At 47.7% G+C, this 18,790-nt stretch overlaps 2 protein-coding genes and 1 long non-coding RNA gene across 6 annotated transcripts; 2 read left to right on the top strand and 1 right to left on the bottom strand.

The window, feature by feature from the left end:
• The first annotated feature begins 71 nt into the window (after positions 1-71).
• Positions 72-8,118, top strand: ccnt2a (cyclin T2a). 2 transcript variants are annotated; one of them, XM_084688412.1, is made up of 10 exons: positions 72-270; positions 941-1,022; positions 1,122-1,250; positions 1,736-1,796; positions 2,365-2,427; positions 2,896-2,941; positions 4,624-4,787; positions 4,915-4,985; positions 5,117-6,290; positions 6,405-8,118. In XM_084688412.1, exons 1-10 carry the CDS (start codon positions 113-115, stop codon positions 6,470-6,472), a joined length of 2,016 nt encoding a protein of 671 aa, XP_084544538.1. In that variant the 5' UTR covers positions 72-112; the 3' UTR covers positions 6,473-8,118. The 2 variants fall into 2 exon arrangements, with proteins under 2 accessions (XP_084544538.1, XP_084544539.1); XM_084688413.1 differs by lacking the exon at positions 2,365-2,427.
• On the bottom strand, positions 7,496-15,134 carry map3k19 (mitogen-activated protein kinase kinase kinase 19). Of its 3 annotated transcripts, XM_084688411.1 has the most exons (9): positions 15,059-15,134; positions 14,201-14,261; positions 13,247-13,334; positions 12,341-12,618; positions 12,198-12,244; positions 9,906-12,101; positions 9,647-9,751; positions 8,777-9,474; positions 7,496-8,612 (listed from the first exon to the last, which is right to left on the bottom strand). In XM_084688411.1, the coding sequence occupies exons 3-9, from the start codon at positions 13,300-13,302 to the stop codon at positions 8,531-8,533; spliced, it is 3,462 nt and encodes a 1,153-aa protein (XP_084544537.1). In that variant the 5' UTR covers positions 13,303-13,334; positions 14,201-14,261; positions 15,059-15,134; the 3' UTR covers positions 7,496-8,530. The 3 variants fall into 3 exon arrangements, with proteins under 3 accessions (XP_084544537.1, XP_084544535.1, XP_084544536.1); XM_084688409.1 differs by lacking the exons at positions 14,201-14,261; positions 15,059-15,134 and adding an exon at positions 13,726-13,863; XM_084688410.1 differs by lacking the exons at positions 14,201-14,261; positions 15,059-15,134 and having other exon boundaries at positions 12,341-12,790; positions 13,247-13,336.
• Positions 15,135-16,043: 909 nt separating this feature from the next.
• LOC146234025 (uncharacterized) lies at positions 16,044-18,770 on the top strand. Its single transcript, XR_014741587.1, has 3 exons — positions 16,044-16,778; positions 16,883-16,962; positions 18,558-18,770. It is a non-coding gene; the product is annotated as an uncharacterized LOC146234025 (long non-coding RNA).
• The last annotated feature ends 20 nt before the right edge of the window (positions 18,771-18,790 follow it).

The raw sequence follows: 18,790 nt of genomic DNA, 5'->3' as shown, positions 1-18,790 counted from the left end.
TCACTATGATAGGGGATTGGTGAGAATATAACCTGGCAACTTTGAAGACCCTGTGTGCCCTGTTTACGTGCATCCGCTACTCGGTGTCCTCCTGTACGTGTTCTGGATAGCTATGGCGGCGTGCCGGGGATCTTCGTCTAAATGGTTTTTCACCCGGGAGCAGCTAGAAACCACGCCGTCTCGCCGTTGTGGAGTTGAACCGGACAGGGAGCTGTCATATCGTCAACAGGCGGCAAATCTCATCCAAGACATGGGCCAAAGACTCAATGTGTATCCCTTTTAAACTAGCACAACATCGTCACACAGCTAATCTAGTGCGAGCTTGCTAATGTTATATAGCCAGCTACTTGTAGTAGTGGCATGCATGGGTCGGAGTCATGGGTCTTGGGCCTGTGCGTTATGGGGTTATCTAACTCGCTAGATATTTAGAAATAACAATCAAAGTGGCTGGCTGCGATACATTTCCATCAACACTGAACATCTGACGATGCTAGCCTGTTATTTAGAATGATCCAAATGCTCGAAAGCCATCAATGAACTTTCTCAATACTGTTTATCTCGCATTGCCGTGTGCATGGCCTAGAGCTAGCTAGCTAGCTGACGGCAGGAGCCGACAAACTAGCGTCGCTAGCTTCCAATGCTCAAGATAAGTGGTTAGATAATGTCTTACAGTGCTTGATCTTAGCTTTGAATATAATCATATATTCTATATGGCTTCATCAGCCTGTCACTATACATTATTTAAAGCTAGCTAGCTGGTGTATCTTGTCAGCTAGAAGTGGCGTCAAGCGGTAGCTGTCATTTTGCTAGCTAGCTATAGCCGTCAACATTGCTGGTTTAACGTCCAAACCTTCTAATGCTGTAAATTATAGTTAAGTAAGTTATAGTTATGACATGTTTTGCAATGGATTCTGAATACTCTCCTTAACTGATTTCCCAGCTCCCAACTTACAATTAACACAGCTATTGTTTACATGCATAGATTTTATATGAACCACTCTTTCACCAAATTCCACAGAAATGTAAGTATAACGGCAATTTTATTTTACAGTTGTAATTTTTCATAGTCCTTTCAGAGCTTTACAGAAGCTTGACATGCGGTGTTTGTCTCTTCATAACAGATCATTTCTCCAACCACCTTATTTTTGGCTGCAAAGGTTGAAGAACAACCTCGGAAACTCGAGCATGTCATTAAAGTTGCACACGCCTGTCTAAACCCACAAGAAACCCCCCTAGACACAAAGAGTAATGTAAGTCTGGGTAGGACTGGGTACCGAGGTCTGGTCACAATTCCTCTTAACTTCTTTTCTCACTTCAGTTGCATGTGTTCAGTTGGTTTTGAGGTACTTTTAAGTGGTGTGCATAGATTAAGACAAACCGTGGGCAAGTTCCCCAGACCCCGATGAAGCCGCTCTCTTTGAAAGTCTGTCAATTCCATTGGGTGTACAAATTGGCACTATTGTAGAATATCTTCATACCAACCCAGTGTCCAAGTTCAAAAGCAACTGAGCTTAGTCTGTGTCTGGGAATCTCGCTACTGAGCTTCCTGCTGGAGAGACCAGGTAGGCAATGGCACAGCAGTGTTTTTTGGAAGACAGATATCTTTGTCCTGGACAAAATGTTATTTGCCCTGGTGGACCAGAGAGGCTACATGGTTGCTTTGCAGTTGATTAGTAGGGGTAAGAATAAAAGACACATTACAGACATCATGTAATGATTGTCTATCAAACTTCAGGCATACCTCCAGCAAGCCCAAGAGCTGGTGATACTTGAAACCATAGTGCTGCAGACTCTGGGTAAGTAGCAGAATGGATGTGGAGAGAGAGAGAGCGAGAGAAAGAATGTAATCAATAAGGGTGTTTTATGATTGACAGTTAGCTGTAACACTTGCAGCATGTCAACATTATTTTCAGTCAGCAGTTCATATTAATTCATCCAGTCTGTTAGATGCTTGTAATGGTAATCTATTTCTCTCTGCCAGGATTCTTATTTGAACTTTCTTAAACATCTTAATGTTTTTTTCTGGTACATTCCTGAAATCCTGCCAAACAGACTTCTGTAATGTTCAGATCCTTGGTCTCTATGGCAACTGGATCCTCAGTCTGTTACCATCTGTGGTGTTCTTTTTTTATAACGCGGCATCCGAGATTATGACATCCAAGGGCTGGCCCCTTACCAACCCCATGAGCTCAAAACAAAATTATATCCAACATCACTCTTGATTTGGTCCCTACGTCCTTACTGCAGTCCCTCCTGTTGTTTTTGTGAAGAGTGAGTGGGGGTGGGCTGGTTGATGTTTGAATAAATGACATGTCACCTGTGTGCTGTACTTGTTCTACTCACCTGTCATGTATTTTGTTACAGGCTTTGAAATAACTATTGAACATCCACACACAGATGTGGTGAAATGTTCCCAGCTAGTGCGAGGTAGAGGCTTCCTTCTTTGCTTTTCTTGCCCTCTCTCTCTCACATCCTACCTGTGGTGTGGGTGATAGGAGGGAAAACTACTGACATAATGCTTATGTAACATGGATGACCTTTGATTCACTCTGACTGAACATGATGTTTCTAGTGGTTTGAGTGGTTTTCAAGACACAGATTGAGCCCAACCTAGATTGATTGATTACAAGTTATTTTCTACACCGTTACTGACATTGTTAAAACGTAATTGCAATTTACAAAATGTCTTTAATCGTGATCAAACCACCTTTTTGGTTTTGAGCAGTGCATACTCTTTTCAAAACCACTTTAATGTAAAGAGTAAACGTATTCTGTGTCTGGGAAACTGGCACTTAAAGGGTCAACCTCCTGTGTGAACTTCCATTATCAAACCTCAGTGCCATGCATCAAAAGTGTAACACATATTTTCCTTTCCTGTGTTTCTCTCCCTCACAGCAAGCAAGGATCTGGCACAGACTTCCTATTTCATGGCTACCAACAGGTTGTTATCCAGACCCTCCTTTGTTGCACTGTGACTGCACACTATAGCTTCCTGTAATGCAGGGTACCCTTTCAGTGTCCAACGGCCCCTACGTGTGCCGGTGGCCACCGTAACCCCTACCCCCTCCCGAGGTGCCCCCTGTTGCCGGGGGGTGGGACGGGGGAGTGTGGCGTTGCCAGCCCCGGCCGCAGTGCGGTGTATTGTACAAGGGACCAATGTTGGCACAGTGGGGTTGAATGCACAATGTGAAGTGTAGTGGTGTGCTTGAACCCACACGTTTGCTCGGTTGCGAAAGTGCATATGTCAAAAAAAAAGAGACACTTTGGTAGCCTGAGTAGCAGCTAAAGATTACAAAGATGTGTACATTACATAGAAGTTCTTCCGGTAAGTACCGCGACTCCTTTCTCTTTTTAAATTCATTGTGTTTTATTTCAATTTTTTATTCTCGCCAACAAATATTCGATTTAAGCTAGTGTAAAACATGCATTTTTGTAGTTGCAATTTTAACCAAATATGCAATTATGTTGACATCTTACTTTTCCGAACCCATTAAGGACCTACATGTACTGTCTTAAAATCCTATTTGGGGCAAACAATTGTTTATTCTATCTCTTAAGACTGAATTGGTTTTATTTTCTTCTTTAAGTTCTTGGTTCAGGTTGTTCATATTCAAAATTTCTTGAGATTGTTCTTATTATTTGATTAGGTCCTTAACGGGTTGGTTTTTTGTAGTGCCGGGATGTATTGGGTCAGGATGTATATTTCATCTAGTAAATCAGCTTTGTATGGTCCTATAGAACCCAGTGAACCTAGATAATACAATGTCTGGAACTAACTTTCCAAACCTGTTGACGTGCCAACAGTGTTATTTCGGAGATGAATAGCATTCTAGTAAACCACAGTGTTGTAGTAAACCTGGGGCATGGTGAGCTCGGCACAGCCGTGTGGAGCGTTCACACGTTGCATCCAGCCCCAGGCTGTGTGAAGATGCATCAGCAATTATTCCAGGGCCTTTTGGGGCTTTTCGATCTGCAATGTTTACAGATTTACTCTTCCCTGCATTGGTTGGAGACGGCGACTTCCAGACATTGTACTTGTGGTAGCATGAGGTCAATAGGTTACCAGCCAGCCCATTACCTGTATTTTTAAATGTACTAATCTTTTAAGATTTACTTTTAGTGCTGAAAAACAGGGCAATTCTTTGCTCATCACCATAGAAAAGTATATATGAATGTTGTTGACTGAGCTTATTGAATGGCTTAGTGTGCTAGGGGTGATATATTATGTAGCATTCTTATACTATTGACATCTGCTGATTGTGGTCAACATTTGGATGGTAGCCATTTCTGTAAGGCTTCAATATCATATGCTTAACCCCCAATATATTTTGCCTGAATGTTTGGGTCATGTAGCATAAATGTCAATCATATCAACAAAAACCCATATTAACCTAATTTACCTTTTGAAATAAAGTAACTCGATGTGAATATAAATAGTGGAATATGGTACATATAGTATGCTGAACCAAATGTTGTCATAACATATCTAATAACTGAAGGTACTGTTCTGTAGGGCTGTTCGGGCACTAACAGTGTTTGCCCCCTCTCTCTCTCCCCCCCCCCCCCGGCCCCCCCTCCTTCTCTTCCCCATGTGTGCCCCCTCTGTGTTTGCCCGATGTCCAGCCTGCACCTCACCACCTTCTGCCTGCAGTACAAGCCCACCGTCATCGCCTGCGTCTGCATCCACCTGGCCTGCAAGTGGTCCAACTGGGAGATCCCCGTCTCCACGGACGGCAAGCACTGGTGGGAGTACGTGGACACCTCGGTCACGCTCGAGCTGCTGGATGGTGAGCTGATTGGTAGAATTAGATCAGTGCTTCTCGGATGCGTGGCACCGAGCCGTAGTAGCGTAGCAGAGACACGCGTGTCCATTGGCTGAGGGGAAACCCGCCCTGACCGCGGCTCTCTCCTCAGAGCTGACCCACGAGTTCCTGCAGATCCTGGAGAAGACGCCGAGCAGATTGAAGAGGATAAGGAACTGGAGGGTAAAGGCTTCCTTAATTGCCTTGTACACAAATGCTGTTTGAGTCATTTGCAAACCACAGTTTACCTCGCTCTAGCTCCACCTACTAAACCCACTCGCAACTTTTGTGCTTTTCGATTCCCTCCACACTAGGCCACACAAGCTGCCAAGAAGCCCAAGGGGGATGGACAGTCGTTGGACATCTCTTTTGCAGGTCCCTCCCTGGTGGATGAGCATTCCCTGGGCGACTCCCTTCCCGGGGTCTCCAACCCGGCCTTCTCCAAAGCTGCTGCCGCCTTCCCTGTTCCTCTGCCTGGAGGACCCCTCTCCCTGGACACCATGGGCAGCCTGCAGGGCAGCTCCTACACCTTCACCGCCCCCAGCGACTGGCCCCAGGAACAGGGCCGAGGCTCAGAGGGGGTCTACCCGCCTCTGAAACAAGACGCACTCGGCCTTCAGCAGGGGGCGCCACTGTCTCTGCAAGGCTCCCTGCATCACCCGCCACACAGACCTGACAAAGGGGTTGAGTTCAACCCCGTCAAACACGAACACAAGGGTGGGGGCGGAGGGGGGAAGCAGCAGCCTGCCTACCCCCCTCCTCCCCCTCCTCCTCCAACCGTCCCTGCCCAGAAACTTTCTCTGGACAAGTACCGGGAGAAGCAGCAGGCGGCAGAGATGGCAGCCGGTCAGAAACGGCGGCAGGAACAGCAGGGCATGGACTCTGAGGCGAGGGACTTGGGGTACACACCCTCTGCTCAGTCAGAACACAGAAAACACTCGCAGCCCCACCCCTTTTCCCAACAGGCTTTGGGGGGCGGCGGCAGCAGCAGCACTGCCTCCCCGCTTAAAATGAAGCTAGCCACGCCAGGCCACAACAAACCCCCCAGCGACCGACGGGAGAAAGGGGCGGGCTCTCTGAAACTCCGCCTCCCCGTCCCGTCCCAGGGTGGTTCCAGCAAGGAGGAGCTGAAGATGAAAATCAAAGTGTCGTCTGATAGGCACAGTTCCTCAGACGAGGGCGGGGCCAAGAGCAAACATTCCAGCCCGCTGGTAAGCAAGGAGAAGCACCGGGATCGGGAACACATTGCCCACTCCCATGCCCACCGCCACCACAAGCACGGACACGCCCACAGCGGCAACGGCCGCGGGGGCCCAGAAGGGCCGGGGGCGACAGCCCTCCTCAGGAGCCCTCTGGGCCTCACTAGTGAGGGGGTGGGCCTGCCTCTTGGCCCCACCTCCTCATCCTCTTCCCGCAAGAGGCCGCACCCTGAGGCAAGCCACAACCACCACTCCTCTAAATCAAGCCGGAGATCCAAGGGCTCAGCAGGTAGTTGACCCTCCTCCTTCCAGTTCCTCTGTACTGCAGTGTCCTGTGTTCTCTCACAGCTGTGTGCCTAACCCTCCCCCCCCCCCCTCTCCCCCTCCTCCTGTCACACCTCAGGTGGGCTGCGGACCTCTCAGCACCCTAGTGAAACTGGACAGGAGGCCGGGGGGGAGCCAAGAACCTGAGGCTCAGGGAACCAGCGGCCAGCACTGCTACTAGTACTATTCAGACCACACAGACACTCACACGTTCTCACACGCGCCACCTCCCTGTCAAGTGCCCAAGGAAATGAACTCATAGAAGCCTTTAGCGAGGCAGGAGAAAGGGAGGCGAAACGGCAACAGGAAAACGTAAACATGAAAGTGTTAAAAGGACATCTCGGCTCGAGAGTAAAGAGATACATTCGATGCTTCCTGATCATTTTGGCGAAAGCTGCTGTGGCCCGTCGTGGTTAGCGTTAGCTTCCCTTGCTACGTCCTCCCTAGTCTGGATGGGTCTCAGGGTGGGCTGTCCGGAGGACGGTGTCATCCTTCCTAGTTTGAATCTCCGTGGGAGGGGGGGAAGTATTATAAATACTGAAAAAAGCATGAAAGGTGCAATTTCTCTTTTCTTTATTATGTTTCTGTTTCCATTGTTTTAATGGTCATTTAAACACAATTTCCACAACTAACACACTGTGGTGACGAAACGGGCGTTACCTCTGCAAGGTAAGAGAGGTTGATTCTGTCGTGACCGGTGGTCCTAACATGGATGCTAATGAAGGCTGGATATTTTTAGTCATGTTTTTTTGTTTCTGGAATGAGTCTCTCTCCTTTTGTTTTATACTCAATACTGTATGTATGATCTGCATGTTTCAATCATCAAAGGGATAAAGCAGAATGCTGACTGTTTACAGAAAGTGGAGATACATGTACATACATTTTTGTATGTTTAAAAAGCTATACCATAAATACTCAGGTTTGGAGCTGCTTGTAATGATAACAAGATATTATATATGAGAAAAAAAAGACTATGGTAAGGATGTAGGAAGTCCAGCATGATCAGGTGATTCTGACTGCAGCATTCCAGTGATGTGCTTTGAGCCTGTACTTGGCTTGGCTGCCAGGGGTAGGTGTTCTACCGACCCCAACACCCCCCATTCCCACCCGTAGGGAAGTCAAGGCTCCTACAAACCCTCACACCTGGCGTGTGGTCAGAGGCCATGCAAATTTGTACAAGTTACGTTTTATTTTTTTTCGGACCTCCGAGAAGACCTTAAGCTGGATGCCAAAGGTTGTGCCTCCCAAGAAAAAGAAGAAAAAAGACACGAGAAGAGGACTATAATCTATCAAAGTTTACATAACCTTTGCTGTGAAGTGCATTTAAACTTGTTGTTGGCTTGGCGCTGTAGCCCCTAGATGCTAAACAGTGCCGTCAGCCCTGTTGGGCCACAGTAGGACCGTACATCCATGTCCGGTGAAACGCAGTGGAAGGCCTGGCTGGCGCTGGCTTCAATAAAAGCCCCACCAGTGTTGTCGATACCGGGGCGCTTATGCAGTTTTCCACGTTTATTTCCTACTGTGCGGAAGATGTCGTCCTCAAGTGTAGACACGACGTAGCCTCTCTGTTCAGTTCCAAACTGTTTTAGTCCTTTGTTTCAGCGTGCAGTGACCCAAGACCAACACATTATGTTCCCCTTCACCGCTGGTAGTGTGTCAACTCTCGCGTGTTGTCAAGATGACTGGTTTCATAATAAGAGCAAGAGCAGAACTTGACATCCAGTTGTTTTTGTTTCATTTTTCATTTCAATTCTACGAATAAATCTTAAAAGGTTCTCACTACCTTAAATATATGATAGACGTGTGTGTTTTTGGTGTCACTGCTACCATAAACATGTACGTGTAGTGATTGTGAAAGCTATGTTGAACAGAAGAACCACCCATTTATGTCCTCGGCCATATGTTGTGACTGCAACATAGTGCTATATTTGTCACACTACACAAGACTTTCAAGTCCATATTTACATTCATTGTTGATAGGTAAGTCAAAATGGCACTTCATTAATAAAAAAAACATGTTACCAATAGGATACACATTCTCAGAAAACTTCCTTCTATGTCTGCATCTGGAGTGAGTGATCCTAACTTGTGCATGTTGTCCAGACCATAATGTTCCCCCTACACCTGTTCCACAGGAGAAGCGTGTACGCTAAACAAGGGCCAGAAGAGTCCATTGTCCTCATGTAAAAGTGTCAAAACGCCCCTTCATCTGACGCTGAGTCCTCTCTCCTTGGGGATGAAGGCGTGCTCCAGTAGTTGTTCTGCAGTAGGTCTTAGGTTCTGATCACTGCAGAGAGGGGAGAGTGTCATGTATGAGAATGGTGATCGTCTCCATGTATTTACTTAAGATATGAGTTCATGATATGATTGACGGTTAACAGTAGGTAACCTAACAACATAGCAAAGCATACCCTTTAACACATATTGACCCAGGTGAAAGTCTCTACACACCTGGTCAGGCACACTTGTACGAAGTCCCTGGCCTCCCTTGAGAAGCCATCAGGCAGGGAGGGCATCAGCCCCCTCCGTGCCCCGATGTAGAAGAGGGCGGCCATCTTGTCCATGTGTGACAGTGGGGGCTTCCCAGTTGCCATCTCGAACACGGTGCAGCCCACGCTCCAGATGTCTGACTTCCTGCCATGGCCGCTCTCGTTGATCACCTCCGGAGCCATCCAGTAGGGGGTGCCGTGGACGGACTTGAGCAGCTCACTGCGACTTGCGGTGTGATTGAGGCGGCTGAGACGCCGAGCGCAGCCAAAGTCAATGAGTTTGACCACGCCCGTGGGCATCAACATGACGTTGTTGCCCTTCAGGTCCCGGTGGATGACTCGGTTGAGGTGCAGGAAGGACACGCCCTCCAGGATCTGCTGGGTGTACAGGGCCAGTACCCGCTCAGGCAGCGGGCCGAACCGGTGGAGAATGCTGGCAATGGAACCCCCGGGAACGTATTCCATGAAGATGCTGACCACGTGTCGCCTCAGCAAGGTGCCCAGATAGCCCACGATGTTGTGGTGCCGCAGGGTTTTGAGCAGATCCACTTCCTCCTGTAGGCGCTTGTATTCCTTGTCTGCTGTTTCAGGGTCGGCAACATCCAGAGTCACCTGCTTCACAGCGATCAACTGCCCATGGCTGGTCAGCCCGCAGTACACCTACGACCACACACAGGTCAAGGGTTACTCAGAGATTGTCTCAGCCCAAACTCAAGGCCGCCTCAGGGTAATTCATCACCTGACTTCTAGCTGTCCACATCCTTCCCTACAGTAGTGTCCATGTCATAAGGGCTCTGGGAGAAGATAACCTTTTCTATCAAACAAGACTCACTGTCCCATACGCTCCTCTTCCCAGCACTTCCCCCTTCGTCCAGGTGATGGCGTCATCCATTACCTCTCCTGACCCACTGAGCACTGCCTCAGGTGATGTTGCATCCTGGTAGAAAACACAAGGTCGACTGTTACTAAAAGTATAGGTTGCAGTGTCAATAAACAATATACTTTTAACTGTAGTAAGGTGGTTAGGCTATTCAGTACAGTCATAGTGAGATTTAGCAAGACAAGGTACATAATATATGTATTACTATTACCCCCACTAATGATTTCTCCTCTCTGTGAGCAGGGTGATCTCTGAGTTCTCTCCTATGTGAATCGTAAATCTCTGATTCGTCCCTCTCATCCAATGAGATCAACTCTTCTGCGAGGCACCTCAGCAGTTCGTCTGTCAGAGGTCCCTCCCCTGCTTCGTCCAGAAACTTCTGGAACACGGGGGACATAGTCCCGTCACAGCTGCCCGAGGTCCATGTGTTAATCTTGGGCTGCACCGGGCTGGCTGAGGGGATAGGTACAGGGTGGTCCAGGTTTCCTGCACTCCTTCTGTTATCATCGTTGTCACTGTCTGTCGGCTTCCCTCTCATATATTCCCAGACATACAGACCCTCGTCATCCGTGTCTGATGCCTCCTCACTGTTGTTCCTGTTTGTGCGGCTCCTTTTTCCTGACGGAGGGGGAGTGGTCTTCCCCCGTGGAATGCAGTTTGGAGTGAGCGTCTTCGAGCTGAAGCTGGACAGAGCTTCCTCGATAACGGACAATGTATGGTCTTCCACCTGCAGCTCTGCTGTGTTTGGAGAATTCCTCACATCATCATCAATATCCTCATTCTCACTCAGTTCTATTTTGTTCCTGTTGGGCTGGGCATGCCAGTCCAGGCCAGACGCAGACACCTCAATGCCAGTTTCTTCAGAGGAAGCAGGTGTTGTGGGAAGCACCACTCTGGGAAACATGGCCCTCTGTTTACCTTTGCAAGAAATCAGCTTTTCTACAGGGCTTTTCTTCCGTCTGCTGGCCTCAAGTGGTTTCTTGGGGTATTTGTACTTTGCTCTGAGTGTTGGGGTCTTCTTATGGGGGGCAGACTGAACTGTTCTGCACCTTTCACATGAGCTGGACACTCTGAGATTGTCGTAGACGGGGCCTGCAAACATCTCATAGATGGCCGGCCCCTCGTCTCCGCTGTGGATCTCCTTGAACATGTCACTGTAAGGTATGTGGTCCACTGCAGACTTGGCTCTGGGTGTCCCCAGGGTCCCTGGCTTCTTAGGCTGCCTGACACTCTTAGGCTCCCCTGGGGCTGCCTGCTTCTGAGCAGACACCTTTTTATTGTTTAACGTCTTCTTCTCAAGATTTGATCTTTTGATGCAAGGCCTTGGGGGCTCGATAACCCTCTTACGTGGAGAGCTGGAAGTGTCCAAGATTTTCGGACCAGCCATGGAAGAACCGGATCTGAATTTGACTGGGTTTTCTGTTGCCTCTCCACAAACGACAAGATCAGGAGTGTGTCTGACCTTGGCTTTGATTAGTGAGGGAACAGAGGAAGTTCTCAGGTTGCTTTTGGAATTGGCACGTCCTCGTGCATGGTCTTTGCGAGCTAGGACGTTAAAAGACTGGTTCGTTTGTGAACTAGTGCTACCTCTTCTGTCTTTGATCTTGACAGGCTTGACGGGCTTCATCTTCTTCTCTGTCAGAGTGATGTTCACCGTAGCAGGAAGACAGGGATGCTTGGCGTCCACTGTGCTGACCTTGCAATTGTCCTCCTTGATCTGGACTTCTCTGCATCCCTTATGTGTTTCAAGTGCTGGGGATGTTATGACTGGTGACCGATCTGATGTCGGTTCTCTTGACATATTCTGGGAAGTCTTCTTTATCAGTTCCTGCACCATAACTCCTGGTTCATCCTTTGCATCGTCCTGTGCCTCGAGGTCTGAAGAATGACTGGGCCTTCTGATCTCAGTCACAGATTTACTGGTTTGTACTGTCTGTCTCTCTACAGAGGGACATTTGACTGGCTCTCTGTGATAGATGTGTTCAGTGGTGCCCCGCTGAATCACCAATGACCCTCTAGTCTGACTGTGAACTTGGTTTCTCTGCAAGTGCATTCTGTTGTTGATATTCTGTCCTGACTGTCCCAATGGGAACAAATCACCATCGTCCTTATCGTCTATATCCTCCTCCTCCTCCAGGTCGATGGAGCTGTGGCTGCTGGTGCTGCTTGAGCTGCTCTCCTCGCTACCCCCCCTGGCGGCCAGAGGTCCCCGGACACCTGCCCAGGAGAGCCTGTCCCTCCTCAGTCTGGCCCTGGAGCTCAAAGGGGTTAGGCTGATAGGCTTCAGGGGAGGAGGGTGCCTGAGCCTGGGGAGGGCTGCTCGGTCTCCCTGCCTCCCCTCCAGAGGGGCCAGGTGCTTAGGGGTTCTTGGCATGGGGCATGTTGGGTGCAGGGAAGGCAAGGAGCCCTGGATGGACAGAAACAAATGATTAGAGGAAAAAACTGTGTTGCCACGTTAAAAGACATTTAATATTTTGCTGAAAATATTTATTTGGTAACCTACCTTTCGACCTTGAAAACTTCTCTCTGTTTCACTACACCCAACAAGACCTGCAATTTAGCAGAAAATGAATAAATGAGCAGGATTTACATACCGTACATTGATCACTTGACAGAAAATTCTGGCACCTTGAGGTCTATGCTTACGTGTCTGGATGTGTGCGCGGGCCTGGAGCAGTGAGTTTGGGTCCATGAGAGGCTCCATGAGGCTGGGGGCAGATTGGCTGAACTGGCTGGGCTGGGGAGCAGCCAGGCTGTGGACTGCCACGGACTCACTCCTGCCCCTGGGTTTGGGAGGCACAAGAAGGCAGGCTATTCCTGTGGTTCCCAACGGACCAGGGGAAGCCAGAGAGGGGTCCAATGTAGCCAATCTGTCCATATGGCGGCTTCTGTCCGTCCACAAGCCGGGTAAGGAACCACTTTGGCTGAAGGAGGAGAATAATATTATTTGATAAATTTGAACAAACAAATTCCGGACAAACAAATGTCAGGTGTTATCCATTATGTGGTGGTTTTCTCTAAATTTCTTTCCTGTGTCTTTCTGTCATGGATCTTTCTCTGGCCACAGCAGGGGGATGGTGGCTCTGAAAGTTGATGCTGTAAAGTGAGAGATCTTTTCAAAGGTTTTTTTTTTCTCCAGCAGATGACTTGGACTTCTTTCACTACAGAGCTCCACAAACAATGGTCTGTTTCACAGACTCTCTCCTCTCCTTCTGCCCCCCCCCCCCTTCCCCTACACTGTAGAACAGCATGCCCTTGAGACACAGTGACAGGCAAACTTCTGGCCTATCTGTGTAACTGGATCTGTCACTCTCTGTTTTGGTGTAAAAGTGGGAGGAAGGTGTTGAAGGGGGCGGGGATGGAAGTATGAATAGTTTTGTTTGTACTCAAGTGTGTGTTTGTGTGAACAGATGGCGGTGTTTGTGTTTCTGCTCCTGTCAATATATCCCCTGGTTTGCTGTATTGAAGGTTTCCTTTACAGTTGCCCCAAAATACAAGGAATGTGTGTGTATGTTTGCGCGTGTGTGTCTGTCGGTTTGTCCGTATGTCCACCTGCTCGCCTTCCCCACGTCCTGGTAGACTTGCCTCAGGTCTCTCAGGGTTTCCATGGCGCCCCGGAAACAGAGTGGGATTCCCTTATCTACATCGTGCACACACACCCACACCCCCACACACACACACACACACACACACACACACACACACACACCCACACACGCACACACCCACACACACACACACTTTTCACTTTTGGTACAGTTCTTCACTATTTAACAATGTTAATGTCTTCCTCACAGATTCTGATAAGAGCAGATAAAACATATAACATTCCGCACTGCACAGGATGGGAAGCTGAACAAAGTTAAATCGAAGACATCCCCCTTTAAAATAACAAATTCTTAAACACCGCACATTGATAGAATTCAAGGCAGTCCCACGGCAATGTCAGTACTGGTCTTCCAAGACGTTGAGGTCAAACAAAACAGTTGGTACATGATCCTCAAACAACAACAGAAAACAATAGCTGTTACCTGTTCCTGAGCCAGTCTGTCCAGTCCACCCTCATCTTAGTATACCCAGCTTATATGACACAGACACAGAGTGTGTGTATCGTATCCACCTCTCTCCTCTCGTCTCTCTCTCTGAGCAGGGCTGCGGTGCATCTGACAGGGGCAGGCAGCTTTCTCAGCTGGGGGCAGTTGTATGTGCCTCCCTCTGATAAGAGGGGCTGCTTTAGAGCCCAGAGGGCTTGCCCAATCAGAGGACAGGGACAGGCTGGCCATTGTCACTGTCCCTAGGTGGGAGTGGCTAAGAGTGTGAGGGAGGGGTGGAAATAAAGGGAATGTCCTGAAGAACCATATTTAGGCCCATAAACTGCGTATTAGTCTATAAACCCAGGCAAGTATTATTGGGAGTTCAAACACCAAATGGAGCGGTCGTCGAAACTTTTTTTCTCTCTTATCAATTAGTACCCAACTGTCAAAGCTTGTAGAAAGTATGTCTCACCTTGATTGTTGGGTTTATGGTGTTCTGATAACAGAACCGGATCCAAATATTCTGGGTCATCCTGCGAGACACAAAATTAAGATTGTTGTGACATAAGTATGCACTCCTCACATTGACATTACCTACACTATGTTAACTTACTCAACCACGTTGAAACGGCTGACATAAAAAGTCGGTCTTGTTATTATCAAAGTGGCTGTGTTGATTTCCATGTGACTAAACATTATCCATAAGGGAGGACACAGTGAATGGCTCCAGCCACTGATTAACTCACACTACCCTAAAGGAAATTGAAGCTACGCCCTTCCGTTCATCAGCACAATGTCTCCCAAATTGTTGTGTGTGTTTATATGGCCCTAGTTTGTATTAACCATCTGGCTGTCTCCCATGTAATCAGTGGGCTCGGTCATTAGCCGGTGAGCAGCTGCCCTCACTGCTTCTCACCTGCGAGGCATTCACTCATTCCATCAGGATGTAGCTAAGACTCAGCCACATAGAACACCCCTGCCTGCGCCAATCACCCCAATCTAGCACTCCCACCTGGGGCCTCTGGGACCCATAGATTAAGTCAAGTGTGGCCACTATGGCGTCAAGCCATTTGGATAGATTAGTGATTTAAGGGTGTGATAATGCCTATGTGGGTATACAGGCACTATTGATGCCCTACCACCAAGGCTATTTTTTGATCTTGTGTAGGAAACACTTCTTTCAACAAACAGACCTGACCTCACACATTCATAAATAGTAACACGAACATAAAAAAGAACACAGCACAGTTAAGTACAAACTAAATAGTACAACGTCAATGGCAGAATTGTACCCAGAAAAGCTATTATATAACAGCGGCGGTCCACTTACCTCTGCTGAGGACTGGAGGAGAAGGCTGTGTGAGAGAAGGGGGTTCGGGGGGTGGCCTGGAGCCCACGGCTCCTCAGGGGGGAAGCTCTGCAGGTCTAGGGGCGTGGCCGCTGTGTGTTTACCCAGCAGAATGAGACGGAGATGTGGAGTTAAGGGGGGAGTTTGAGGGCAACAAGGAGCCCACAAGGCCTCCTCTCACACACACACGCTCGTTTAACTACAAACCACCCTCTCTCTCTGGAATCCTAGAGGGTTTCCTAAATGGGAGTTGGTTTTGAGGGAAGCTGATGTGCTCCTATATACTGTGCACACACACACACAGTCAGCACATCAGCAGCCTGGGTTTAGAATGAGTGACCGTTCCGTTCTAATAGGTAACTAGATGAGAAGCTGTGTCTTCTTCTGGTTAGGATCAAATGAACATGAAGGCCTGTTGCACAATTTAAAATATGGTACCACCAAACAGAATATGCTAATAACTAGATGTAAAGTGTATAAGCTTGCAACAAAAGCCTCTTATTATAAAATATATAAACTCAGACATAATATTATACAATGGTATGTATATTATGTCAATCTACTGCATAGGTTTCCATGGTTCGGTGTGGTTTTTACCAGTTGGTGTAAGGGCCTGGAACAGCATGTGGAGGAGTTCCTCCTTCATAGGACTACTGATGTGAGAGACGTAGTGCAAAGCAGAGCATGCCTGTAGGTCACACACCTTCACGTCACTGGAATGGGAGGAGACAAGGAACAGGGATGAGACCAATACACCTCCACAGTCAGAACAACAACAGTGGACCATGGTGCTCTTGAGATATATTTAGGGTCTCTTAGAGAACATTAGAATTTGTTGATTAGACTGCATGCCAAATGGCGGAAGTCAGATGGCTGAGCGGGTAGGGAATCGGGCTATTACTCAGAAGTTTGCCGGTTTGATTCTTGGCCGTGCGTAATGACATTGTGTCCTTCGGGAAGGCACTTCACCCTACTTGCCTCGGGGGGAATGTCCCTAGACTTACTGTAAGTCGCTCTGGATAAGAGCGTCTGCTAAATGACTCAATGTAATCTAACACCACACGTGAGGTAAATGTTGGCTGGGCTGGACTGGAGGTTAGAGTCATTCTATAAAGCTGTTTTTCTTACGCTGAGGCCGCCAGCAGCTCCCTCACCACTTCTACGGGCCTGTATTCCCATGGCAACTGGGAGCCGAGCTCTTCGAACATGTCGATATCACGGATCGCCAGCATCAGTGGAGTCAGACCGTCCCTGTTCTGACAGTTGGCATCCACAAGATCACTCTGAGCCTGAAACACACACCAAAGTTCGAGTGTGACTACAGCCAAGCCAGACTGCATTCAAAATGTCGACAGTCTACAAATCTGGAGCCAGGGTGCAAAGTAAATATTGAGTAGACACACACACGCACACAATCTGAGCCTGGTTGTAGTGTGAGTCCTACCAGCAGGTGCTGCAGTGAGTGGAGCTCTCCCTGCCAGGCAGCCTGGAGGAGCTGGGTGTGGTGGGGCAGAGGCCTGGACATGGACCAGAGCAGCTCCCTCTGCAGGGCAGGAGGACTCACGTGTAATGCAGTCTGGTTGCTGCTGTTGCACAGGGTGACATCAGCTCCCTTTCTCAAGAGGAAGTGCACAACCTGACAACAGAGAGATGCATGTCATCACAGAGGTCGATTCTGTGTAAGCTTTGTATTGATATCTTGGTGAGTTCATTGAAATTAGATTTTAGGTCAAGCAAATGAATGAATGAATCATTGTTGTTCTGTAATTGTCATTTTCCATATCTTCCCTGATGTACCAACAACAGGCTTCTCAGTGCTGGGTTTGTCCACCTGGGGGACAGGTGTAGGGATATCCCTATGGCATCCCTCGTCATCAACACTACCAGTAAGTCACCAGCTTATTTTGATCTTGCATAACACTGAGCTCATCAGTTGTTCCACTCCTGGGAGCCATGACATGGATCTCTTCATGGTATTGTTATTGTGAGGAAAAATACAACTGAATTGATGACTACTCGGGTCCAATAATAAACAGCCATGTCATATCAACAGGAGATCAAAACGGATGAGTTCATGTGTGAAACTACTGCGCTAAATCACATTAATGACAAGGAATAATGATTTATTATTGACGCTCCTTTTCAATCATTTACTATTTATAGCCACGTGTGTGATTTACAATGTTTATATAGCATTTTAAAAATTACATTAACATTAACAAACACAAAGAATGACAAAACATGACCTGCTTAATTCATACTGTTATGCCTTTTTCAATAATCACTGGCATCAGTCACTCAACAATGAGAACAAAGACTACGTCTTATCAGTCCAGCTACACTCACCTCATTAGGGAGTCTCATTCTGTGAATGCTGCAAGCTACAAAGGACCCACCCAACCAAGTCAATCTCCTCCCTAAAACTTACCTCAGTCATACCCCTCTGGCAGGCTGTGATGAGTGGAGTGCAGCCCTCGTCTGTCTGGGGAACATCCACTTCCTCCCAGGGACAGTCTTCCAACTCTAGCCCCAGGCCCAAGTCCCGGCCTGGCTCCTCCAGCTCAGCCCTCAGCATGTCGTCACCACTCCCCCTTCCCTCCATCCTCTCCATAGTCCACCAGGTTCTTGGCAGGTCTGTGTGAACAGCAGCCAGCAGGATAAAGATGAGACTGTCAGATTGGCTGCAGCTGCTAATCTGTCACTATGGCTCTCCTTAGCTCTCGTCTGCTCTCCCGATGATCAGTTTGCCTCCCCAAAGCTGTGCTGACGGATGTCTAGTGGCATGGGTTGGATGAGGTAGTTGGTTTGCTGTGGAAACCTGCTTACTCTCCTTTCTCAAGACCTGGTCTAGTGTCAGTACCTGTGTGGGTGCAATATTATATCAGGGGAGGTTTGTTGTGAATGTCAGTGCAAGACCCTAGTGACCTGGTCCCCGATGGGTAAAGGGGTATGGAGTAAATTTCCTCTCACATTACAACATTGTCTCGTGGTGTGAATGATTAAGACGCAGATGGAAGCATTAATGAACAGGGCATCAACACTATTTTAATATCACCGACAGCCCTAACTGGCTTCACAATCAAATCTAGCTGGCGTCACCCCATTACCCAGCTTTGCGTTGGAATAATAAATGACAACTACTTAGACATTAAAACAACACAACAAAGTCAAGAGGGAGGATTTCTAAGTTATTATGCAACCAACAAACCAAGTAATGTTCTACTGATAGTGTGAGGAACACATGTATGGAAAAATCGAAACAGCATGGACTCAGATGAAGCCAAAAGTCTGTGAAAAGGACTAAACGCTAAACTTAACTCACCTTTAGACTTGAGCTGTATCTCCTCTTGATTTGAATCATTTTCTTCCATCATTTTCTTTATTTCCATGCTTGATTAACATACAATCCAGTGCTCGATTAGAGACATATATAACGCTATGCATTGATCGAGAAGTTAATGGTTTTTTTGTATTTCAACAGCCTCTCCAGTGTCTACACTCCTTACACTTCTCTCCACATGCCTCTCTCTTCCCTGGGCAGGTCTGAGTTTACACTCTGTTGCCTAGGAGATATTGTCAGCCCAGCAGGCCAGGAGTGGATTAAATGCCAACAAGCTTTATGCCCTGCAAGAGGAAGACAAAAAGAAAGCTGCAACAATTGGCACTCAAAAGACAACATCATTCTTTCTTCAGTTTTTTTTAATATGTTGGCTG

This window comes from Hypomesus nipponensis, chromosome 23 (assembly GCF_054491055.1).
Source record: "Hypomesus nipponensis isolate SF chromosome 23, ASM5449105v1, whole genome shotgun sequence".
In the NCBI taxonomy this organism is placed as follows: domain Eukaryota; kingdom Metazoa; phylum Chordata; class Actinopteri; order Osmeriformes; family Osmeridae; genus Hypomesus; species Hypomesus nipponensis.
This window is presented reverse-complemented; position numbering and strand designations above follow the sequence as displayed.

What these genes read in the sequence shown, in the direction of transcription:
- ccnt2a (XM_084688412.1), top strand. Translation starts at nt 113, where the DNA reads ATGGCGGCGTGCCGGGGATCTTCGTCTAAATGGTTTTTCACCCGGGAG. An exon ending in ATGGGCCAAAGACTCAATGT is followed by an intron (nt 271 to 940) that starts GTATCCCTTTTA and finishes CTGATTTCCCAG; the next exon opens with CTCCCAACTTACAATTAACA. An exon ending in GAGATCCAAGGGCTCAGCAG is followed by an intron (nt 6,291 to 6,404) that starts GTAGTTGACCCT and finishes GTCACACCTCAG; the next exon opens with GTGGGCTGCGGACCTCTCAG.
- map3k19 (XM_084688411.1), bottom strand. Translation starts at nt 13,302, where the DNA reads ATGGAAACCCTGAGAGACCTGAGGCAAGTCTACCAGGACGTGGGGAAG. An exon ending in GACGTGGGGAAGGCGAGCAG is followed by an intron (nt 12,619 to 13,246) that starts GTGGACATACGG and finishes CTCCTCCTTCAG; the next exon opens with CCAAAGTGGTTCCTTACCCG. An exon ending in CCGCGCACACATCCAGACAC is followed by an intron (nt 12,245 to 12,340) that starts GTAAGCATAGAC and finishes GCTAAATTGCAG; the next exon opens with GTCTTGTTGGGTGTAGTGAA.